Source organism: Sciurus carolinensis, chromosome 8 (assembly GCF_902686445.1).
Source record: "Sciurus carolinensis chromosome 8, mSciCar1.2, whole genome shotgun sequence".
Classification (NCBI taxonomy): Eukaryota; Metazoa; Chordata; class Mammalia; order Rodentia; family Sciuridae; genus Sciurus; species Sciurus carolinensis.
Genome location: NC_062220.1, coordinates 126,601,083 through 126,625,185, shown reverse-complemented (window position 1 = coordinate 126,625,185; position 24,103 = coordinate 126,601,083). Strand labels below are relative to the sequence as shown.

At 53.5% G+C, this 24,103-nt stretch overlaps 1 protein-coding gene across 1 annotated transcript in view; it reads left to right on the top strand.

Moving 5' to 3' along the window:
* Positions 1 to 15,856, top strand: part of Tpst2 (tyrosylprotein sulfotransferase 2) — a 41,962-nt gene extending 26,106 nt beyond the window's left edge. Inside the window, exons 2-7 of the mRNA XM_047562611.1 lie at positions 742 to 813; positions 3,278 to 4,198; positions 6,652 to 6,850; positions 10,729 to 10,779; positions 13,552 to 13,600; positions 15,385 to 15,856. Of these exons, the coding sequence (XP_047418567.1) occupies positions 3,357 to 4,198; positions 6,652 to 6,850; positions 10,729 to 10,779; positions 13,552 to 13,593 (1,134 nt within the window). The 5' untranslated portion in view covers positions 742 to 813; positions 3,278 to 3,356 and the 3' untranslated portion in view covers positions 13,594 to 13,600; positions 15,385 to 15,856. The remainder of the gene's footprint in view (positions 1 to 741; positions 814 to 3,277; positions 4,199 to 6,651; positions 6,851 to 10,728; positions 10,780 to 13,551; positions 13,601 to 15,384) is intronic.
* The last annotated feature ends 8,247 nt before the right edge of the window (positions 15,857 to 24,103 follow it).

Below are 24,103 nucleotides of genomic sequence, written 5' to 3'. Positions count from 1 at the left end.
TATGCAGCACTGCGATGCATGTACTCTGCTCGCAAGCCACCAGGTCCCCTTGGTCCCATGAGGGCCAGCGTCTGCCTGTGCTGTACATGTTCTCTGTGGACACAGCCTGTTCCTGTGATGTGGCTGAGAGCTGGGTCCTGGGGTCTCGGCTCAGGGTGGAGTCGCTGGTCTGTCAGTTCCTCTGTCAATTGCTTGTCCTCATGGTGCTGTTTATTCATCTGTGGCCTCTTTTGGGGGTTAAGATGCCACAAGGTACTCTTTAGTAGGCGTTTGGTTAGTGTTAGGTGGTAGTGGCAGGACTTTGCCCAACCCCAGGGGGCGCCATATTTATCACAGACTGGGTACCTGGTATCTGGAGTTGAGCAGTGCACAGCCTGATCAGCCGTACCCACGAGTCCCAGGTGGTGATAGGGACATAGTGCTGACAGTTGTTGCTTATCACTCTATTTACTTTTCCTGAACTCCAGACTCCAAAGGGGAGGGAAGAGGCCTACCCGCAGAGACCCGGGGCCCTCCGAGTCCTGTCCTCTTGGTTCGCACGCCTCTGCTCTGGAAGTAAGCTAGTTCATTCTCTGTAGGAGCAGGTGACGTCAGATCCTGGGTGCAGCATCTTCCCAGCGTCCTTCCCACAAATGTCACCTGCAGAGGCCTCAGGGAGCCCAAAAGCCCCTCTGCCTCTCCAAGGGCGCGGCCCTGCTCCACGGCACCTTCCCTGACGTGACGTCTCCTTTGCCTCTGCAGGGCGCTGCCGGCAGGGAGCCCTGGTGAGCAGGCACGAGGGCTGCACCCCAAAGATGAGAGCGCCCAGGGGAGGTAAGTGATCTGAAGGCGCCCGAGGGAGACCCTCCCAGCCTCCTCCTCGCCCGGCCTCCGCTGTCACCGACCAAGCACAGTCCCGACCTGCCCCTTCTCTGTCCAGCCAGCGGGCCAGAAATCCAGTGTGAGAAAAAGAGGGAGAGAGGAGGCCATGTGTCCGGGGAGGGGACAACCCAGCAGGGCCATCGGGGCCCGGCCACCCTCCCCTCTCGAGAACAGATCCTCACTATTCCTTTTTCTTGGGAGGAAGAAACAGAAACTCAGAGAGATGAGTCCCTAGGGCAGGTCACAGCTGGCGAGAGGCAGAGGTGGGATTCAAACCTGGGGCCGCAGGACTCTGAGCCTGGAACCCTCCCTGCTGGGACCCCAGTGGCTGCTGGAGCCGCCTGCCGCTCCCTGCCGCCTCCTGTCACGTCCAGCCTGCCCTCCTGGGGCTGTTTTCTCCTGGAAGGCAGCACGATCTGTCCCGTCACGGCTGCCGCTCTGGCTGTGTGACCGTGGGCAACTCGCTTCCCTCTCTGAGCTCCGAGCGTGCGTGGAAAACTCTCAGGCAGCGTGCGCACTCTGCCAAAGGAAAAGCACAGCTCGGGGCCTTTACCAGATGGGAAACGTGGAAGCCAGATGATGTGCGGGAAGCCACCGTGGCCAGCTGGTCACGTTCTCCTCATCCTGGGTCTCCCTTCCTCCAGGGCTTCTCCCTTGCAGTGCACTGTCTAAATCGCCAGCCCCGAAATAGGCTCCTGAGTAAACACACACACACACACACACACACACACACACACACACACATGCGCGCTTATAACCCTTTCTGGAAACAACTTTCAGTCTCCAGATTACCCTCCATCTCCATCTGTTCACCCAAAAGAGTGACTGTTCTAAATTCAAGCTAGGGATGATTGGCAGCTCCCGGGAATATCAGCACCAAAATCCTCCTCCTGGGCAGAATTTCCGCCTCAGGCCTCGGGGGAGTTTCGGTGAGCACTTGAAGAGGCTGCGGGCCCTTGGAGGGACTTCTCTGTGGCCTCCCGTCCCGCCTCCCTCCCCGCTGGCAAGCTGCCCGGGAGTTAGCTGTCCCTGTTGTGGACCTTGAGTCGAGGCCACCAGTGAACCCCTGACATCATCAGCAAGATGGAAGCGGTAGCCACATTTTCCGGAGCAGAGGGAGAGGCCCTGAGGGGTCAGCCACTTCTGGACCCCTCCCAGCCGCCGAGCTCTGCGGATCCTCCATCCTGTTTTGTAGCCGAAGAGCCTGTGGTTCCGAGTGGGGAAGTGCCTCTCCCAGAGCCCGTGGCTGGGATGAGCCCAGCCTTCCAGCAGGTTCCACCCCAGGCCTGGGACTGCGGTGCCCCTGCTCCGGTGTTCCTGTTCCACTCCCAGCAGCCAAGAAGGCGCAGGCGCCCGCGCCCTGTGGGTAGCCTGCCCAGCTGCGGGCACCAGGCTTTGGTGCTTTTGGCTTTGGAGTTGAACCTCGTGTCCCAAAAAAAATGCTCCTCCCCTCTGGCTCACCAGACCCTCCAGCGTCGCTTAGCTGCGACTTTCCTTCCTGTGCCTTCGCGGTGGCTCTTGCCTCTGCCAGTTACAGCCTCCTTTCTTCTCCACCTACCTGCTCCCTTGGCACTGGTCAGAGCTCAGGGCGAGGCCAGCCTCCTGCAGAGGGCCTCCGTCACTGCTCAGGGACCTGTCATTCCAGCTGTGGTGCCGGCAGACCCGGAAGGCTGAGACTGTATTTCTTTTTTTATTTTTATTTATTTTTTGGTGCCGGGGATTTGAACCCAGGGCCGTGTGCACGTGAGGCAAGTACTCTACCGACTGAGCTATACCCCCAGGCCCCTGAGCCTGCATTTCTCAGCTCTATCGCCCAACTTCCGGCACAAAGAGGTGCTCATTAAATGCTGGAATAACTGAATAACCAGTGGTCATGGTAGAAGCCATGAGCAGTCTCTGGAAGGCTGCTTCTGTGCCGGTGCCTTCTTAGATACTTGCCGTGTGGAGGGTGTGACTGTCCTCAACAGCCCTCTCAGGTTGACACTTTGAGGCCCATGTTATAGGTGAGGCTCAGAGAGGTTAAGTCCGTTGCCCCAGCTCACACAGCCAGGAAGTGCCCAGCTGGGATTCTAGCCTAGGTGCCCCCAACTCTGAACACTCCAGGACCTCAGCCCAGTGCCCTGGGGATCTGTCAATCACGTTCTGATAGTAAATGTGCCAATTTTGATAGTAGGTTTTACAGTGATCCTCACTCTCTACTGCGAATCCAGACGGCTGGAACATTAGGAAGTAGAGAAGAGAGGATCTGAATCCAGGCAGTCAGGCCTGAGTCCCTGAGGGTCCCGGAAGCCCCTTGGAGTGACAGTTCTTCCCATGAGTGGGGTAGCCGAAGCTTGTGAATCCTGCTGTCCCTCCGGTCTCCAGCGCCACCTTGAGAGTCAAGGGCCTCCCTGACGCGTGTGCCCTCTCTCCCCAGATGTGAGCCCAGCGCGCCACCGGCCGACCTGTCGCTGAAGCGGCCCCCCAGGCTGGGCCTGCCCCGCCCGCGGCCCAGCATGCGCCTGTCGGTGCGCCGGGCGCTGCTGGCGGCGGGCTGCGCGCTCGCCCTGGTGCTGGCGGTCCAGCTGGGCCAGCAGGCGCTGGAGTGCCGCGCGGTGCTGGCGGGTCGGCGCAGCCCCCGGCGGGCCATGAGGCGGGAGCAGGAGGACCTGGTGATGGTGGGCGCCGACCACGTGCAGTACCGCTACAGCCAGGCCATGCCGCTCATCTTCGTGGGCGGCGTGCCCCGCAGCGGCACCACGCTGATGCGCGCCATGCTGGACGCACACCCCGAGGTGCGCTGCGGCGAGGAGACGCGCATCATCCCCCGCGTGCTGGCCATGCGCCAGTCCTGGTCCAAGTCCGGCCGCGAGAAGCTGCGGCTGGATGAGGCGGGCGTGACGGACGAGGTGCTAGACGCCGCCATGCAGGCCTTCATCCTGGAGGTGATCGCCAAGCACGGGGAGCCGGCGCGCGTCCTGTGCAACAAGGACCCCTTCACGCTCAAGTCCTCCGTCTACCTGTCGCGCCTCTTCCCCAACTCCAAGTTCCTGCTCATGGTGCGCGACGGCCGCGCGTCCGTGCACTCCATGATCACGCGCAAGGTCACCATCGCGGGCTTCGACCTCAGCAGCTACCGGGACTGCCTCACCAAGTGGAACAAGGCCATCGAGGTGATGTACGCGCAGTGCCTGGAGGTGGGCGCCGACAAGTGCCTGCCCGTCTACTACGAGCAGCTGGTGCTGCACCCGCGCCGCTCGCTCAAGCTCATCCTGGACTTCCTGGGCATCGCCTGGAGCGACGCGGTGCTGCACCACGAGGACCTCATTGGCAAGCCCGGCGGCGTCTCCCTGTCCAAGTGAGTGCGCCCTTGCCTCCCAGGCTTGCGCGGGATCGGGGCCCCTCCCGAGCCGTGTGGCTGGGGCGGGTCTCCGTTCCTCCTCGAGCCTCAGCCCCTGTTATAATGGGGGAGAGCCCCGCCCCAGATCCCCCACCTCAGCGCTCTGTGACACCGCGTAGGCCCTTTTCATTCTCAAAACGAGTGAGGGAGGGAGTGTGGGGGACAGCCACCCCTTTTTTCTAGGCGAATCAGCAAACTTTGATGAGGCTTTGTACTAGGGCACTAGAGGAAAAGGCCAGGCAGTCTGGGTTCAGACCCCAGCTCTGGCACCTCCTGGCTGTGTGACCTTGGACAAGTGACTCAACCTCTCTGTGCTTCTGCTTACTCCCCTGTAACAGGGCAGTATATCTATCTTACAGTTACCCGAGAGCATCCCGTAGGTTAATGCGGGTTAGACACTGTTGTTAGCCTCACCGTCACCCCCGTTGTATGAGGCCTGCTGTGCGTCAGGTATTCATGAAGCCCCCAGCAGACATGATGACCTTCGATCCCCAAGAGCAGGACCTGGGAACTGCTCTGATCCCCATCTAAAGTAAATCACAGCAAGAGGTCACAGGCCTGAGACCACACAGCTAAGGACATGTGTGCTCGGTTTGGAGCCCAGGTCTGCTGGCCAGTGCCTGCCGGGCTCCATCCCCACGACTCTGGGGCCTTGAGCCCAGCTTCCAGCTCAAAGATCAGTGGGGTACCTGGGCTCCAGGGACTCTGGCTAGGTGGACCCAGAGCCAGGGTTTTGTAGGTGATAGGACAAGAAAATCAGATCGCCAAAGGAATACATCTTTACTGTAGAAAATCAGGACTACGCAACAAACTGTAACTGAGAAACCACATCCGATCCCTCTGCTCAGATTTTCTTTTATGCGTTGTTCCTTTTGGGGGCAGAAAACTAGAATCATGTTGAACACGTTCTTCTTTTCCACCTTGTATATGGGACCACTTGCCCATGGCACCCAGAATTCTGCTGTGCCATCATGTTGAACGGCTGAGTAATATTCCACTATAGATGACCATGGGCTGTGTGATCCCCTGCTGTTGGGCACCTTGGTTAGTCCCGATCTTATTGATGTTACCAGCATCATTCCCATTCTGTTCTGGGATGTAGCCATGTTGTTTCCCTGCTGTGAAGTCCTGCAGACATAAAGGTCCAGGCAAAAGCCGTGTACATATTGGAGGTCTTTGACATACCGAGTTCAGTTGCCATTCAGATGGAGGTCCACAGGCTGAAGGAAGGTTCTTCCCACCCCACACCCTCACCTTCCTCATTTCCCGCTGCTTCCTTTTGCTACATCTTTCTGTTCCTCTTCCTCCAGCATCTCTTAGGTGGGGTGGAAGCATCTAGAAATGTGCCTTTGATCGTAGGGGTTCTCCACCTCTCATCCCACACGGATGGAAGTGTAACTGGTGAGATCTTTGTGGTTCTGCAGACTTGGTAACCTGTCACCAGGAGTGGAAGATGATGGTAGCGCTGTTATAAGGGCAAAAAATTGAGAACAACCTAAGTGTCCCTCTTCAGGGGAATGGACAGAATAAGCTGGGACTTGTTCCCATTGTGGAATGCTACTCAGCCAGTAAAAAGAATGAAGCATTGTGTGAAAAAAAAAAAGTCAAAGACCACTGCACGTGCTGTGTAATTTCTATTTTAAAAACAGCAAACAACCATAAATTTCCCCTGTGTGTGTCAGAGAGCTAACCTGCATTGATAACCATATACTCTATTAAGAACTTTCCTTGTATTCATTCATTTATTCTTCAGAACAGTCTAACGAGGCCGGTACTATGATCATTCCCATTTGTGGATGAGGAAATTGAGGCTCAGAGAGGCGAGGTAACTCTGCCAAGGCCACACAGCTAGTGTTGATACAGCTGGCACTTGAACTCAGAGGTCTGGCTCCGGAGTCAGCTCTTACCTACTCTTTTATTTAAAAGTGCAGAGAAAGAGTGGGAAGGGTGTGCTCCAGATTGCTAAGACCGGCCCCCCGTGTGAGGATCCGACTGTGGGGACTTCAGCGTTTGATCTTTTTGGTTTGTTTGTTTAAGGACAAAATTTCTTGTTCGTCACAGACATAAACAGTGATTTCTCAGAAGTCGAGAAGGGCGGGGATCATGTCTCAGGGGTCGTGTTTGCCCGGCGTGTGAGAGGCACCCCGAGTCAGCATTGCAAAAACAAGCAAATAAGTGTTAGAGAAGTCAAGGAAGCAGGATTTATGCGCCAACAGTATGCGCTGCTGTTCTCTCCCGCCCTCCGGCCACACGCCCTGGCCCTGCACAGAGAGGTGCGAGGCGAAGGCTCTCCCGCAGACCCCAGCGAGGGGCAGAGCCGGCCAGCAGCCGGGTCCTCTGCCTGTCCTGCTGCCCCGGCGTGGCTGAGCGGGGAGCCTGCCCCCGCCCTGACCCGACTGTCCTCTCCCCAGGATCGAGCGGTCCACGGACCAGGTCATCAAGCCTGTGAACCTGGAGGCGCTCTCCAAGTGGACCGGGCACATCCCCGGGGACGTGGTGAGGGACATGGCCCGGATCGCCCCCATGCTGGCTCGGCTGGGCTACGACCCCTATGCCAACCCCCCCAACTACGGCAACCCCGATCCGATCGTCATCAACAACACGCAGCGGGTGAGTGTGCACGAGACGCGCTCCCGGGCTTCTGCAGGAGTCGGGGCTCCAGTCCCCCGAGGAAACGTTTCCGCTCTTGATTCCTGAGCCTCTGGTTCGTTTCTGTTGAGGGAGGAGGTAAATTCATGACTGCTTGTATTTCCATTTTGGCTTGGGCTGCTGGGAAGCTCAAAACCAATGGGTGAAGCCAGGCACGGTGGCTCAGTCCTCTAATCCCAGTGACTAGGGAGGCTGAGGCAGGAGGATTGGAGTTCAAAGCCAGCCTCAGCCACTCAGCAAGACCCTGTCTCTAAATAAAAAATAAAAGGGCTGGGAGTGTGGCTCAGTGGTTAGGCACCCCTGGGTTCAATCCCCAGTTCCAAAAAGCAACCACCCAAACCCCAACTGGCAGCCCTTGCCGGCTCTGGGCGCGGAGCTGCGCATCTGTGTGCCCTTTTCCTCTCGTTTCTCCGCTCTTCGGGACCCTTCCTTTCCTGTTGCCCTGACTGGCTGGCTGGCTGTGTAGCACTTCAAGTCTTTGTTGTCCCATAAGCTCTAGTGTTGAGTTTTCAACACCCGGGTGATCAGAGCTGCTTAAATTCCTTTTTTTTTTTGGCAGTACGGAGGATTCGGCCTCGACCTTGTGCTTGCTAGGCATGTGCTCTTCCCCTGAACCACTCTTCCAGTCCTTTTGTAAATTTTATATCGATTGGGTCTTGCTCAGTTGCCCAGGCTGGCCTTGAACTCCTGGGCTCTTGCAATCCTCCAGCCTCAGCCTCCCAGGTACCTGGAACTACAGGTGCACCACCTGGCCCAGCTTGCCCTCAGAGTAGGCTTCAAAGTCTCAACACTTGCTGATCTCTCTCTCTCTCCCTCTGTCTCTCTCTCTCGCCCGCTCCCTCTTTTTCTTTCCCCCTTTGGTAGCAGGGATTGACCCCACGGGTCAATCACACCCACAGCCCTTTTTATTTTTTATTTAGAGACAGGATCTCGCTGAGTTGCTTAGGGCCTCACTAAGTTGCTGAGGCTGGCCTCCAACTTGCGATCCTCCTGCCTCAGCCTCCCGAGCTGCTGCTGTTCCCGGTGTGCCCCACCACATTAATTAACGGCTTAATTTCCGTTTGTAACAAGGGGCAGTTCACTGACACTCACCTGCACAGGCTCTGCCCTTGTGACCCAGGTATAAACCCATCTCTGGGGCTCGTGCGCTCCTTCTCCCCCTGACCTTCAGTTGACTTTGCAAAACAGTCACAGAGACGCTCAGAGATCCGGTGAACACAGCCAGCCTGCACTGGTATGGGGGGCTTTCACCTCCGGACGTGGGGTTTTGTTATTATTTTCTTGTTATAAATACTTATTGACTTTTATTTTATTTTGGTTTTGGATTTTTATCGTATTACTCTTCTTTGATTAGGAGTTATTTAAAGTCTACTTAGGTTTCTCTGCCCTTTTCCATACACTCGCTCTACTTCACAATAAAAACGTCACCGCCAGAACATCAGAGTGGGCTCCACAAGTACATACTCGCAGATACCAGTTAAACTAAAACGGGCTGGGGTGCAGCTCAGGGGGGCCTTACCCAGGGCTTCATCCCCAGCGCCACAGAAAACACACGTACATCCAGCGAGGTGCCGTTTTGCCAAGGTAGCAAGTATTGACTGGGTTATAAAGAAGAGTGTGGTGGTGATCTTGAAATTCAGACCCCCAGTGCTTCCCTAGAGATGGGGACTGGAGCCGGAGAAAGCAGCAGCTCCTCTGGGGTCTCTTTAAAAGGTGGAGTCCCTTGCTAGGTGCATGGCGCACGCCTGTCATCCCAGTGACTCGGGAGGCTGAGGCAGGAGGATTGGAGTTCAAAGCCAGCCTCAGCAACTTAGTGAGGCCTTAAGCAAGTCATCGAGATTCTTTCTCTAAGTAAACTATTTTGAAAGGGCTGGGGAGGTGGCTCAGTGGTTAAGTGTCCCTGGGTTCAATCCCTGGTACTGGGGGTGGGGGGAAGCGGCCCCTGGTCTGGCTTGGTCCCAACTGTGCCAGAAACCCCTGGAGGAGGCTGGACTTTGTGTACTTTATAAGATATAAATAACTCTAATGAGCACTGGTGGCTAAGATTAGCTCTTGGGAGCTTTTCTGTTTAAAATACCGAATGTCCCTGGATTTCTGCACAGAGGTTGCTTCTCTGGGGTCTGCAAGTCCCAACAAGGGCCAGACACCCAGGGTATCTTCAGGGTGGCTTTGCTGTGACCATGAAGTTGAGTCCCCTCATTAACAGGGGCATGTGAGGGAGCACGCCTCTGTTGTAGGGTATGTCATATTTTTAATACATCAGGTTAAATAAAAGACGTCACTAGCATTCATCATATGTTTTAACCCAGTCAGTCCCAGGATTTCAATTCTGCGAGCATAATGAGTGTTCAAATGTGATTTTTTTTTTTCTTTTTGGTACCAGGGATTGAACTCAGGGGCACTCGACCACTGAGCCACCTCCCCAGCCCTATTTTGTATTTGATTTAGAGACAGGGTCTCACTGAGTTGCTTAGGCCTCACTTTTGCTGAGGCCGGTTTTGAACTCACGATCCTCCTGCCTCAGCCTCCCGAGCCGCTGGGATGACAGGCGTGTGCCACCTCACCAGCTTCATATGTGATTTCAAAGTTCCCGTAAGTAGTACAGTTGGCGCTTAATTTAAGGTTTTGCAGGTGTTCCATATCTGAGACGGAATGGGTTCCTGTGGCCACTAGAAAACTTCAGGTGGTGTCAGGCATGGCTGAGGAGGGAGAGTTACAAGTTCAGAACCAGCCTGGACAACACACCGAGACCTTGTCTCAAAATACAAAGGGGTGGGCTGGGCATGTAGCTCAGTTCATAGGGTGCTTGCCTGTCAAGCACAAGGCCCTGGGTTCAATTCCCCGCACTGCAAAAATAAATAAATAGATAGATACATAGATAAGCCGGGGATGGAGCTCGCTGGGCTTAGCCACAGTCAGAGGGAAAAATGAGAGAGGAGGAGAAGGAAAGTGTAAAGTTCCATAGTTGATTCACTTTATACTTCTTCCTCTCTTTTTTCTTTTGAGGCATAAATAAAGTACCATAAGATTCACTGATCATAGGGTACGACTGTTTTTAGTAGATTTATAAAGTTGTGTGCAGTACAGTTTTAGGACATCTCAGTCACCCCAAAACACCCCCTGTAGACCCTTCACAGTTAACGCCCACCCCTACCCCCAGCTGTAGGCAACCCCTGATCTACTTTTAGTCTCTATAAATCACTGTCCCTAGGCCCTTCCTTAAAATAGAACCACACAGCCTGGTGCGGTGGCCCAAGCCTGTGATCTCAGCAGCTTGGGAGGCTGAGGCAGGAGGATGGCGAGTTCAAAGCCAGCCTCAGCAACTTAGCGAGGCCCTAAGCCACTCAGTGAGACCCTGTCTCTAAATAAATACAACATAAGGCTGGGGAGGTGGCTCAGCAGTTGAGTGCCCCTGAGTTCAATCCCTGCTACCAAAAAAAAAAAAAGAGTCCCTGGTCACTCGTTGCTCCCGCAGCTCCACGTGTCCTTGTGTGTGTCGAGTGTCATTGTGTGTCACCTGGCAACAGCACCCCTGCAGTGGGAGTTCCCGGAGAACAAGAGCTTGACTCTCTGGTTGGACATACTCGCCCCGTGCCTGGGATAGAGGAGCTCAATGACTGTTGGAGGAGCAGACGGATGGACAGACGGATGGACAGACAGACGGATGGAGCGGGGAAGGAGGGGGCAGGAGTAGAGAGGGACGGCACATTGATCGGTGGGCGGATGGACGGCTGGGGATGATGGGCAGAGGGTGGACGGATGGACGGGGTGACGCGCCAGGTCACCAGATGGTGTTCTCTGGTCATTCCCACCGCGGTGACATTTTCTTCTCTTCCTAGGTCCTGAAAGGGGACTATAAAACACCAGCCAATCTGAAGGGACATTTTCAGGTCAGAAACCCCAAGGGGCATTCCACGTTGTTTTCCCTGGCAGTGCCACTAGCGCGATGTCTACCTGTGGACGCGTCACTGCTCCACGCTGACATTCCCCCATCACAAACTTGGAGGGTCGGCCGAGGGTCTGACCAGCTGGGGCCCATCAGCAACTCTCCCGGTCCGGCCACCCCCGGTCTCCTGGGGTGAGTGCAGCTGGCGGGTCAGCGACCTGCTGGTGGGCGTTCCAAAGGCCCAGGGGGGTCCCCAGCCATGCCCCCTCCCGAGGGGGGAGGGGCGCGGGGTCCCGGAGGCCCGTGTGTGCGCAAACGCAGACAGGCCGCTCCCGCAGCCCTGCGTGTCCCTTGACTGCCTCCCAAGCCCGCAGGGCGTGTCCACAGGGTGGCCCGTGCGCCCTGTCACTGTGGGTAAGGGACAGGCCTGGGCACACGCAGGGACGGTGGCCAGCACTGGAGGTGCCGGTGTGGAAAGCCACGCCTCTTTGACCCCTGTTAACCTCGGTCTCTCCAGGTGTGGCTTGGTGTCACCCGGCGGGTCTTAGGAGCCCAGTGGGGTTGACAGATCTTTACCCGTCCACACGGGCTGCCCTGGTCTCCACGAAGTCCAGTTGTCGTAGAGTCGCTTAAAAATACACACTAAACCTGTGTTTGACACGAGGCCTCTGTGATCTCAGAATCGCAGAATGCACAGGGCATAGGGCGGAGCTCCGCGCTAGCCCGTGGGGTTTTGCCACCACGATCGCTTTGTTATGTGAAATGCATTTAGCAACTCAGAAAGCCTGGGAAATCTTAGCCTCTGAGTCACCAAGCACTGCTCAGATCTTAACAGTGCGTCACATACAGAGCACAGCGTTTGATTGACGTTTCGTTTGAGACCATCAGATGCGGCTGGGGTTGTGGCTCAGTGGTGGAGCGCTCGCCTAGCACGTGTGAGGCCCACATGTAAACAGATAAAAATAAAGGTCCACCAACAATTTAAAAAAAAAAAAACTAAAAAAATTTTTTAAAACGATTGAAAAAAATTAAGAAAGAAAAAAAAAAATACCAGCTGCCTAAATAGCTTCATTAGGGAGATGTAAGCGATTTGGAGTGTGTGCCAAACAAAGGCGTCTCGTTAGCCACTAGCTGCGCCTTCCTGCAGAATCTCAGGCTTATAATTTATTGGTGAAAATAACTCCTCTTAGATGAGGGAGTGTTGCTAAAATTAGTAGTTTTCATTTGTGTGTGTGTTTTAGTTAATTGGGCAAAATAAAGAATAGCCCGCCCAATGGCGGTCCCCATTTCAATTATCAAGTGAATGAGTCCGAGTGCCCCGGGGGACCACCACAGTCTGAGCACTTCCTGGGTGTTTGGGGAGGGGGTCTGCACCCACTCTGTGAGAGTCACAGATCCAAAGTTGCTACGGCTAGAAAATGTGGCCAAAATCAGCTCTTTTTTTTTTTTTTTTTTCTAGTGCTGGGGATTTGAACCCAAGGCCTTGTGCTTGTGAGGCAAGCACTCTGCCAAATGAGCTATATCCCCAGCCCCATGTGCTATTTCTTTTAACCTAAAAAATGAAGTGAGCCTGTAATCGTGGCATCTTGGGAGGCTGAGGCAGGAGGATTGCAAGTTGGAGGCCAGCCTCAGCGACTTAGCAACTCAGCAAGACCCTGTCTCTAAATAAAAATAAAAAGGGCTGTGGAGGTGGCTCAGAGGTTAAGCACCCCTGGGTTAAATGGCCAGTACCAAGAAAAAAAAAAAAAAGAAGGGAAAGCAAGAACGAGGAACCAAAGCAGAGGTGGGGGGTCACACCAGCCTGAATCTCCCCATCTTTGCAGCTGCTTAAGCTGGAGACCCTCTGTTTGCTCACCTGCCTAAGCATCTTGGTGTCAGTTGCGACCCCTTTGTGTGGGAGCCCAGCCTGTTCATCAGGAGGGTCACAACTCAGGAACAGCCAGAGGGAAGCCGTCCACAGGGGGAGGTGGCAGGCCACCAAGCTTCCAGGCCACTGTCAGTCACCAGCTAGGAAGCCCCAGACCTGTCACTTGGGTTGTGGAGGCGATTCCCTTTCCTGGGCTGGGTTGATAAAACCATTGGTCTCCTGCCCTCTGACCTCCTGGGAGCCGGGATCAGCTGAGCGTCCCAGCCCCTGATCCTGCTGGTCTTTCTGGTGACCACCCTCAGGCTGAAGGCTTCTGAGGGCCCAGCACCAGGCGTCCATTAGCGTAAAAAAGACCCTCTTGTTATAGAGGAGGTAGACCCTAAGCAGTGTGCCAGGGACGAGGAACAGGGACAAAGACCCACACTTACCTCCCCAGGTCAGATGTCCTTCGGCAGAGCCCCTCGCCCCTGGTGTTGCCTGGGCTTGGCATTGTCCTACAAATGTGTGTGACTGAGGGACTGTCCCCTGCCAGAGGCACCCTGTGCCCCGCAAGGACAGGATTGTGTCCCTAACAAGCCCTGGCCCCTAGTCAGTGTGTGTGTGTGTGTGCGTGCGTGTGTGTGCGCGTTTGTGCGTGTGTGTGTCTGTGTGTGCATGCGTGCGTGTGTGCATGTGTGTGTGCGTGTGTGTGCGTTTGTGCGTGCGTGTGCGTGTGTGTGTGCGTGCGTGTGTGTGTGTGCGTGTGTGCGTTTGTGTGTGTGTGCGTGTGTGTGCGTGTATGCGTGTGTGTGCGTGTGTGTGCGCGCGTGTGTGCGTGCGTGTGCGTGTGTGTGTGCGTGTGTGTGTGTGCGCGCGGAAGGGTGGACCTCACAGTGGCCTGACCCCCGCTCTGCCCGTTGTCTCCCCCAGGTGAACCAGAACAGCACCTCCGCCCACCTGGGAAGCTCGTGATTTCCAGGTAAACCTGCCCACTTCCTGGGGCTCCTGCAGCTGCTGAGAGCGGGAGCCACCGTCCCGAAATGCCTGTCCTTCCAGAACCTCCCTGGGGAGCAGTGTCCACTCAGGTGGGCTGACCCAGCCCATCCAGGTTTCCATGGTGATGGGTGAAGGGAGCTATTTATAGAAGGGAGGCTTCCTCTCAGCTCTGGATGGGGGCAGGGAGCCATGCTGAACCGACCAGAAGGTTCCCCAGCCCTGGGGAGGGCTAGGAAGGACCACTGGATGGGGCTTCTGGAACCATTTCCGCACAAAATGCCGCCTGTGGACTTCCAGAAACAGCATCAGGTTTGGCCCAAAGCAATTAATGACCTAATAATAGTCACAAGCAGTTCTATTCTCAGAATAACACCCAAGGCATTGGGCCAGGTACATCTTTGTGTTCCTCATTGAACGTTCACCTCAGTGTCCCTAGGAGGCAGGGGACACAGTTCTGCCATTTGACTAAGGAGAAAACCAAAGCACAGAGAGGGCCTTTGACTTACCCAAGGCCACACAGCCACCAAATGGTCACCCATCCATATCTTGCTAAGGGGTAGGGATTTTGAACTTGGAAATTCCGGCATGTAAGAACTCCAGGTTTAAGGTCCATCCACCTTCCTTTTCATCTCTGGAGGGTGAGGGTTCATCGACACCCACCTGAGGGACAGGGGAGCTGACCCAGGTGGCAGTGCTGACCTGGGCCTGGAGTTAAGGCTGCAGCAAGTGAGCTGGCCTCCTGACACCCCCAGGGTGGCTCAAGGGAAGCGAGAGGAACCCCACAGAGAACAGGCCAATTTTTACTCTCCTTTATTATTATTTTTAACAGTGTTGGGTAAGTGCTTTACCACTGAGCTGCAGCCCATCCCTCCCTGTTACTTTAAATTGAAGCAGAGCTTCTAGCCTGGGCCTGTTTTTACTATCCTTCTCTTACTTTTAAATAATCAGAATATTTATGAGTTTGTCTTTGAGGCTACTTCACACCAGCCTGCCAGGCTGGGGACACCGAGGCTCTGCCCTCCATCCCCAGGCGTCCCATCTCGAGTTGTGCTGAGATCCCAGAGTTTAATTCCACAGAAAAGAACCCTCCCATGGAAAACTGCTCCCCTCCATGCTTTCCCTAGCTCTTTTCCTCTTTGCCAACTTTCTGTAGATTCGTTAGTAGAATTCCCATCCTTTTTTACAAAACCAGGTTTATTCTTTAATTTGCTGTTAAATGAGATGCTATATGCACAGGGCAGTAGCTAATCCCAGGCAGAGTTCACCTTGAACAAATGCTAATCATTCCCCGGCCTCTTCATGGAGCCCTATCCCATAATCACTGCCGTTTGGTCTTTATAAATAAGAAAAATAGCCAGGCGTGATGGCGCATGCCCATCATCCCAGCAGCTCCGGAGGCTGAGGCAGGAGGATTGTGAGCTCCAGGCCAGCCTCAGCAACTTAGCAAGACCCTGTCTCTAAACACAATTTATTTAAAAAGGGCTGGGAAGGCGGCTCAGTGGTTAAAGCACCCTTAGGTTCAATCCCCGGTACCAAATAAATAAATAAGAAAAGTGGATCTTGGAGGTCAGATGGATGCGGGTTGGGACGCGGGCGAGAACCCACGGAATGGTTTAGTATCCTGTCCTGCTGGCTGGGATGCGTGTGTAAGCCCTGGCACGCTCACGCCCGTGGATGAAGGCCACGCGTTCCGCACTCGGCATTTGTAAATATAAAATCTCGATTTCGGAATTGTTACTCTGGACTCAACACGGTCTTCCCTTTCAGATCTCTGCAAATGGCTTTGTTGACAAGAGAAGAAGCAGCCGCATCCGAGTGGAAATCGGACCTCTAATCCAAGCATATTGCTTGCTGTATCAGTCACCAAAAAGGACCCTCCTGAGAATGTATTTGCATATGTTTGCAAAAACCGGGATCATTCCAGCCGCCTCCTGCCCCCCCTGGACGTCCAGAGCCAGTGTGGGCGTGGTCCGGCTTTTGGAACTTAGGTGTTTTATATTTTCCCCCTTTTTTAAAGAAATGGATCTGCCGTGGTCCTCCGTCATTTGCGGGACGGCCTCGGTGGCTTTGTTGGCTGGGACAAGGTCCACAATCTGTGCCTCTTCCTTTGGACCCTAACTTTGAATTCAAAGAATCTATTTAAGAATTTAATATATGAGGCTTTCTTTGATTTCTCCCCACTTCGACTCCGTTTAACAGAGAAAAAGAATTATTTGAATAAAGTGAACAGAGTCTCCTTCGTCGCTGCCCTACTTCCCTGAGTGAATAGGTTTTGTGCCCAGGTCAAGTTGTCACGTGGATTGGTGACAAGCAGACGCCAGAGGACACGCCCGCACAAGGTACAGCTCTATCCCCATGTCCGGTACCCCGAGACCAGGCTCAGGGCTAGTGATTTGCGGGGACTCAGAGGAACTGTCCTATTCGTGGTTGTTACTGTGACACCAGAGGAGCCCTGGGGAACAGGAAAGGCCACAGAGCAGAGGCCAGGCCGCGCGCCTCCTCCCTGAGGGTCCTGATGGGCCACCTGCTTCATTGTCCCTGCAGGGACGCTTGACAGCAGGGAGAAACATTGCCAGTCAGGGCGCTCGCCCAGAGAGGGGACAGAGGACAGTGGCGGGAACCCAAGGTCAAAGGACTCATTCTCTAAAAGGGACCCACTGGGCTGATCCCCACATGCTTTCTTCTCCAAGAAGCAATTCACCCTGCAGCCCTGTCTGGCCTAAGTGACAGAATGATGTCACAGTCCTCAGCAGACTCCCGTTATCTGCAGGAGAAATGCATGCCAGGGTACCCTGAAGGGGGAGGAGGACTTTTGTGTCCCTATTCGCAGACCAGATCCCCGAAACTCGGAAAGATAAGGATAATTCCTCCTAGCAATAAAAGTCTGTAAGAATTTATGGTTAAGAATCCAATTATAAGCCTGGTGGCTTATGCCTGTGATCCCAGCAACTCAGGAGGCTGAGGCAGGAGGATAGCAATTTGGAGGCCAGCCTCAGCAACTTAGCGAGACCCTGTTTCAAAATAAAAAGCCCTTGGGTTCAATCCCTGGTAGCAAAAAAAAAAAAAAAAAAAAAAAAAGAAAAATCCAATTAGAACTGATCAGCATGAGCCAAAATGACCTAGAGTTGTCATGGCGGAGGGGACTTGAAAGTCTGATGTCATCTTGCTGTCAGTCAGGAGTCAAAAGGTGGGCCTGGGTGGGACTCCCTGGAAACTTCTCTGGGATCCCCAAGAAAACTGGAAAGCAGGAGAGGCACGCTGTCCCTCTCCTCTCCGAGAGGACCCTCCTCTCCCTTGAGTGTCCCCCTGTTTCCCTGTCCCTTCAGTCCACTCCTGCTGGTCACTCGGAGTCACGTGTCTGAAATCTAACTCGACTGCAAGAACTGCGATTTGACTGGTGCTACCTCCGATGCCGGAAGGCCCCAGCCCGGAACAACCGGAGCCCCGGAGTCTGGGCTCCCGACTGAGTTGAAGTACTGGCTGCGGCCAGCCAACAAGTGCACCTGGGCGGGACGAGACTTCTTACCTGTCCAAGCCCAGAGGAGGGACTGAGCCACAAGAAAGCAGAAAGCAAGGCTCTGGGGACGTCTTGCAAGATCAGGTGCCCGGTGGTCAGGGCCCCCCAGGGTGTTTTACCCCTGGAGTGCGAGACCCCTCTGGGTTCCTCATGGCTGAGTGCTCTGGGGCCCAGGTCTACCATCTCCTGCTGGGCTGTTTAAAGAAACCACCTCCCTTCTGTGGTGGCGGGAAGGCCCTTGGTCCAGTGCCTTGTGGCCCTTGGTCCAGTGCCTTGTGGCGCACACAGTGGATCTGTCGCTCAGGTCCCCCTTCCTTCTCCCCTTCCTCCTGGACGCCCTTGTCACGTCCCAAACCCGTTCACATTGAAAGCGAGACACTCGATTCTGGAAACGGGCCCTGGACTTCCTGTTCCTCGCAGAAGCCAGTGCCTGCCCTCACCCCTACTGTGGCGCTGTCCCTGTCCTGATAGGAGCTCAGGGTCCCCGTGTCTGCCATCAGCGGATGTTAAGATTGGGGTGAGCTGGAGACTATCACGCTAAGTGAAAGAAGCCAACCCCCCAAAGCCAACCGACTGTTCTCTCTGATGTGCAGATGCTGACACAATAAAGGGGGAACCGGTGGGGAAGGTGGACATTCACGGGATGAGACGAGGGGAAATGGGATTGGGAGAACAGATGAACCGGACGCGACTCTCCTACGTGCACATATTGTGACCGAAAGCTCGGTCCTTGTGCCAGTTTTGAGAAAAAGGAAAAAGTTGTTTAATTGCTTTGCTAGCAAAGGAGACGCACAGGGTACTCCTGTCCCAGGGGCCGTGATTCTGCCCATCCCGAGGAGCAGGGAGATTTTAAAGGAGCTCTTCGAAGGCTCCATTCTGGGTGTTCCCTGGCAGTGGGCCTGGGTCCCTGATAGTGTGTTAGGACTCACTTGTTAATTCGGGAGATAGTGTCGTGAGCAGCGAGTAAGAGAGGAATCAGGTTTGGTGCCAACCGGTGGGTTGTATTCAAGCTGTGCACACTCAACCTGACATTCCTGATAACAGCAAGTCACAAGTACATTGAAGGTTCGCTCCCTCGTTCACCTAGAGTCCAACCCCACGGACTCAGTCCATGCAACGTCTCTTAGCCAAGAAGTCAGCCAGCAAGACCACGGGGACCCTTCTCAGCCGTAGCCTCTCTCAGCTCCGCGGATGTCTTCGGATGTCCTTGGGTGTCCCATAAGCCAGAGGCTGGGTGGCAGTTGTCGCCGCAGGAGAGGTGGTCAGTCATCTGGCCTCGGTGACAATGGCCGATCGGCGATCAGTGATGGAGTGGACAGCAGCCGCGCCAGTGAAGAGACAGAGACGTGGAGTCCTGTGGTCACGGTGTGCTGAGTGTTTGCTCCCGAAGTCCGGGGGTTTAAGTAGAAATCTCCAGCCCAGTCGCACTCGGGTCTCCATTGATAAAGACCAGAACACGACTAGACTCGGAGCCCCCACTCAAGTCACAGATCAAGGCTCATTTCCGCGTTGCTCAGGAGTGTCATCCGCCACACAGCAAGTTTGTCACCCGGCGCCTTTATTTTAGTTTTACAAGTCCAGGCAAATATCAAATACAGCTTATTATTACTGCACAACACACAACTCTAGCAATTCCTGTGATGCCTTGTCTCATTGGGGACAGTCACTTCCTGGATCCTCTGGCAGACAACTCAGGGTAATCAGGTTCCTCACCATCAGGAGACGGAGGGGAGGAAAAGGAAAACGGGTCCCTTTTAAAAATAAGCCTCAGAGGTGACGCGGACCACCGTCACCACCTGGTCCCACAACCCCTGTAACACGGTGGCCAAGCAGAAGATGAGGCCTGACATTCCAGGGTGCGCACCCCGTCAGAATGCACCCTCCTGTCGGCACGGTGAGCGCAGGACAGGCAGGCTTAGCGGGTTCAGAGAGGCCTCGCTTCCCTCACCGACGCGGGCGCCGCGGGGCACACTTTCCAGATGGGAAAATGGCCCCCAGTTACGGAGGGGACGTTGGTTTCACGGGGTTTTACGCTGGGAGCTGTGTGTGTGCAGGCTTGACTCGTTGAACGGGGGCTCCTTGTACAGGTTAAGACTTTAATTGAGGAAGGTGGTTGTGAAAAGGTGGAAACTCAGTGTCGTCGGGGTTGATGAGCATCCAGGTCCCAGGGCTGAGCACTCGGATCTCGCCCACTGGTGTTCGCTGTGATTTGGTTCAGGACTAATTCGCCCTGGGTGAAGGCCAGGTTTAGAGACCACATTCAGTATCCTCCCCTTTCTTTCCCCAGGGCTCATTGTTCCTTGGCTAGTTTCCCACCCCTCCTCTGGGGCCGCCCCCTCTCCATTTTTCTTTGGGGGCTACATGGCAGGGATATTATCTTGCACAACCTTTCAGGTAGAAATAATAAGAACAAATAAAAATACCGGGATGGGCAGAGGGAAGGACTAGAGCTCAAAGTGGCTACGACTGGGTGTTCAGATCCCAGTCAAGGTTAAACCCGACACTCTGGAAATGGACCCTGGGACTTTCTATTTCTCCTAAGCGCCCCCCACCCCCGCTTTTGCTTTTATACCTTTCGGGTTTATTTTTGCCTGCGCCCTTTGGTACTGCCATCCATCCTAGCTAACCTGACTTTCTGAGGGGGAAGTCGCCCAGGGTCATGGGTGATCCCCTTCTTAGCAGCTCGGGTGGCCGTCCAGGGGATCAGGAGCACCTGCTCAGGTCCCTTCCGGCTCCGATGGGGCTCATCTTCTTTCCAGGTCTTGATAAAGTCAAGTCGCCCAAATGGACGTGATGAACTGCAGCCTCCAGAAGGGGAGTCTGAGCAGCAGTCCATAATAATCAGACCCGCAGAAGAAAAGGGGCACCCAGGGGCCTCAGGTGGATCAGAAGGAGCCTGCGACCCTGGCAGAGCTTTCTGTGAGGTTTATCGGGCACTCCTGTATAAAAATCCCTTCTTCATAGCTGACAGTTTTACTGACTTTCAGGAAGACTGACACAAACGTCAGTAAAAGGACCACTGTCTATCGTTTTTATCTTTTTTTGGGGGGTGGGGATTGAACTCAGGGGCGCTCAGCCACTGAGCCCCAGCCCCAGCCCCATTTTGTATTTTATTTAGAGACAGAGTCTCACTGAGTTGCTCTGGGCCTCGCTGTTGCTGAGGCTGGCTTTGGATTTGCGATCCTCCTGCCTCAGCCTCCCTAGTCACTGGGACAACAGGCGTGGCCGCTGCACCCGGCTTCATCTTATCCTGTAAACGTCTGGGTACTGCTGCGTTTTGGTCCTACTCTCCTGCCAGGTGTTGAAGTCCCAGTTGGTCAAAACTGACCTTTTTCTCTCTCCACCGTTGGAGTCTGCTGAGATTGTCAGCGATCACTCTTGGGAACTCTTTACAACGAAAATCTTACCTTTCGAACAGAACTGAAAGTGTTTTATTTCTGAATCTGATCTTGGCCCCTTTAAAAAAATATCATTCTACAAAGATCTCGCGTTATTTCCTGAGTGTCTGAGCGTCAGCTAGCAACACAGCGTCACATGGGGAACAGGAGAGCGCTCATCTTCCTTTTTGTGGAAAAGGTGGCGGAATGCTTTCACAGCCCACGTTGCTGAACTTTGAACAAATCGAGCTTTTCTTCTTACCTCCCAAAACTACATTTAAATTCCCATCCCAGAGTAAAGAGTAACAGAATTTTATATGTAACTTATTCACAACAGATTACCTTTATCCAGTCATAAAACATTAAGTGACATAAATAAATACCAACCAATGCTGGGTACGGTGGCGCACGCCTGTCACCCCAGCAGCTCGGGAGGCTGAGGCAGGAGGATCGTGAGTTCAAAGCCAGCCTCAGCCACAACGAGGCCCTGAGCAACTCAGTGAGACCCTGTCTCTAAATAAAATACAAAATAGGGCTGGGGAGGTGGCTCAGTGGTTGAGTGCCCCTGAGTTCAATCCCCAGTACCCCAAATGAATAAATACCAACTGAATTTGTTACTTTTATAGAAATCTGAAGGTGATTATTGCTACAGATAATTTTAGTTTGGAGGATACCAAATCGGTAAAATGCTCTCCTGAGCTTTATCTTTTAAAAAGCTTGTATTCTTGAACATGAATACATCTAATATACAAAGAAGTCAGTGATGTGTCACAATTACACAGACATCCTTGTGTTAACTCAGTTTGACTTTTGAATTAAAATCGAGAAAGCATAGTGTGCGGTGACAATAATCCCAGGTCTGCGTGGGTTAGCAGAACAGCGAACATCAAAGGAGAGCCTTAAATCTCTTATACCTCAAGGAAACGGTGTTAGTGATCGGAAATTGACTTAGTCAAAGAAAACAGGTATTCGAGTGGCAGTGTGGCCCTTCTGTGTCAGACACAATGTATAAAAGAGAGCACTTATTGGTCATCTTGCAGGTAAAGGCACATAAACTTCAGTTCAATGAAGTAATCATTTAAAAGACTTTAAAACAAATACAAACTCTGATTCCTTTAAGAGTTAGCTTCTCCACTAGGGGGCGGAGACACACACCTGTCATCCCCGTGGAGGCTGAGGCAGGAGGATCGCAAGTTCAAAACCAGCCTCATCAATTTAGCGAGGCCCTAAGCAACTTGATGAGACCCTGTCTCTAAATAAAATGCAAAATCGGGCTGGGGATGTGACTCAGTGGTTGAGTTCCCCTGTGTCAATCCCGGATACCCAAAAGTCACAGAGCAGAGCACTAAGGGCTCCATTCAAAGCACAAAGTGGAGCAGTTACTGTTCTGGCTGTTCACAGCTGTTAGGAGAATTCCAGCCTTGGAGACACTGGGCAGGCGCAGAACTGCCCGGGAAAACATGAAGAGCAAAGGAAAAGAGAAGCAGAGGAGAGAAAGGAACAGAGTCTGTGTCCAGACCCCAGGTGGCAGGACCGGGTTGCCCCCTGAAAAAGGCAGTCTCAGAATCCACTCCCAGTTCACTTTCCTTGATTCATGAACACGTTGTCACAAAACAATCAGAAGAATTCATAGTAAGAACCCAGGACGTCCCCTTAGTACTTCTCTCGACATCTTTCCTAATGCCGGCCCTTTCCTGCTAGAACACAGTATTCCAGAGTGTGCGTGCGAATGTCCATGCAGGTAAGTATAGTCCTCTGTAACCACAGGGTCCGCAGCTGCAGATTCAGCCAACCGGGATCAAACACACTTGGGAGAAAAAGTCACATCTGTGCTGAGTGTGCACAGACTTTCTTTCTGGTCATTATTCCCTGGACAATACAGAATGACAGCTGTTTATACAGCATTTACACTGCCTTGGGTGTTATACGTCACCTAGAGATGATTTAAAGTCTATGGGAAGACTAGGGGTGCAGCTCTGAGGGAGAGCCCTTTGTAGCATGCACAAGGCCCTGGGTGGGATCCCCAGCACCTCCAAAAACTGTTTGCAAAGATATATGCTTAGGTTATAGGCAAATGCTACACCATGTCATACAAGAGACTTGCGCATGTGCAGATTTTGGTTATGGGGTGTCCCGCAACCAATCCAAGATACCCAGGGATGACTGTTTATGTTTAAAAAATATCATTTTAATGACGCATAAAATATCACTGGTTACACTATTCTAAAATGGACTTTGACAAACCACACACCGATTTTCCAGTGTGAATATAGCAGAGCGGATCCTACCTCCTCCAACAGTGGCCTGTATTCTATTTTTTTATTTTTTATTTTTTATTTTTTTGCGGTACTGGGGATCGAACTCAGGCCCTTGTGCTTGCGAGGCAAGCACTCTACCAGCTGAGCTGTCTCCCCAGCCCTGGCCTGTATTCTAGAGCTGCTATTTTCTTTTTTTCCTTTTCTCTCTCTCTCTCTTTTCCCCCCTTTGGTACTGCAGATTGAAGCCAGGGACACTTAACCACTGACTGAGCCCCAGCCCCAGTCCTTTTTTATACTTTATTTAGAGACAGGGTCTTGCTGAGTTGCTTAGGGCCTCACTAAGTTGTTGAGGCTGGCCTCCAATTTGTGATCCTCCTGCCCCAGCCTCCCGAGCTGCTGGGATGACAGGTGTGCGCCACCCCAGCTGACATTAACTTTTTGACATGTGTACCCTGATTGAGGCAGAAATTTGATCACACCATGAAACTGGAGCCTCGTTCTTAAGCTCTCCTTGGTGGTTCCTTGGGGCAGTGAGCCAGTCATCCCTTGTGCCCTGGACCCTCCACTGTCCAGTGAGGATACCGGGCACTGTCCCTTCTGATTCTTTAACCTGCTGTAGGTGGACACCTTGTACTCGGTACTTCACTTGTGATCAGCTTTGGTGTCAGAGAGAAGGAAGGTCACACCTTGGCCATGCCGTGTACCAGCTGTGTGACCGAGGGCACTCTATGCCGTGTCGTGGAGGTTACGTGACACGCCACACCATTTTACAGAAGGGATTGGATTTGCAGATTTGGGTATCCAGGGGGATTCTGGAACCAGTCCACCCCCTTGGGAAGGTTGGAACTCACTTCTCTAACCTTCGCTTTCCTCTTCCGTAAAATGGGGACATGTGGGTGAGGACTCTGCTGTCCCCAAAGGATGGGACATCCAGAAGGAGGTCATGGTTTAGTCAGGTTGTTGTTTTTTCTTTTCTGAAGTGACCAGAAGGTCAGACAAGAACGATTTTAGATGAGGAGAAGCGTATTGGGGGGCTGGTGGTTCAGCCCACAGAAGGCCAACTCCATTCCATTCCACCGGCTGGAGGGGTGGAAGGACATTATGGCGGGAGGGCGTGGGGGTGGGGGAGCACCCAGGAGAGCACTCCCTTCACTGGACACAAACCATAAGCCCCACAGACGTGCCACCAGTGACCCTCCTCCCCTGCCCCCCCGCCTGCCCACAGTCACCACCCAGTGGATCCAATTCAGGTGGACCACGTGCTGACCAGGTGGAGGCTCACGATCCCGTGTTGCACCCCGAAACTTTCTTGCATTTTCTCACACATGGGTTTT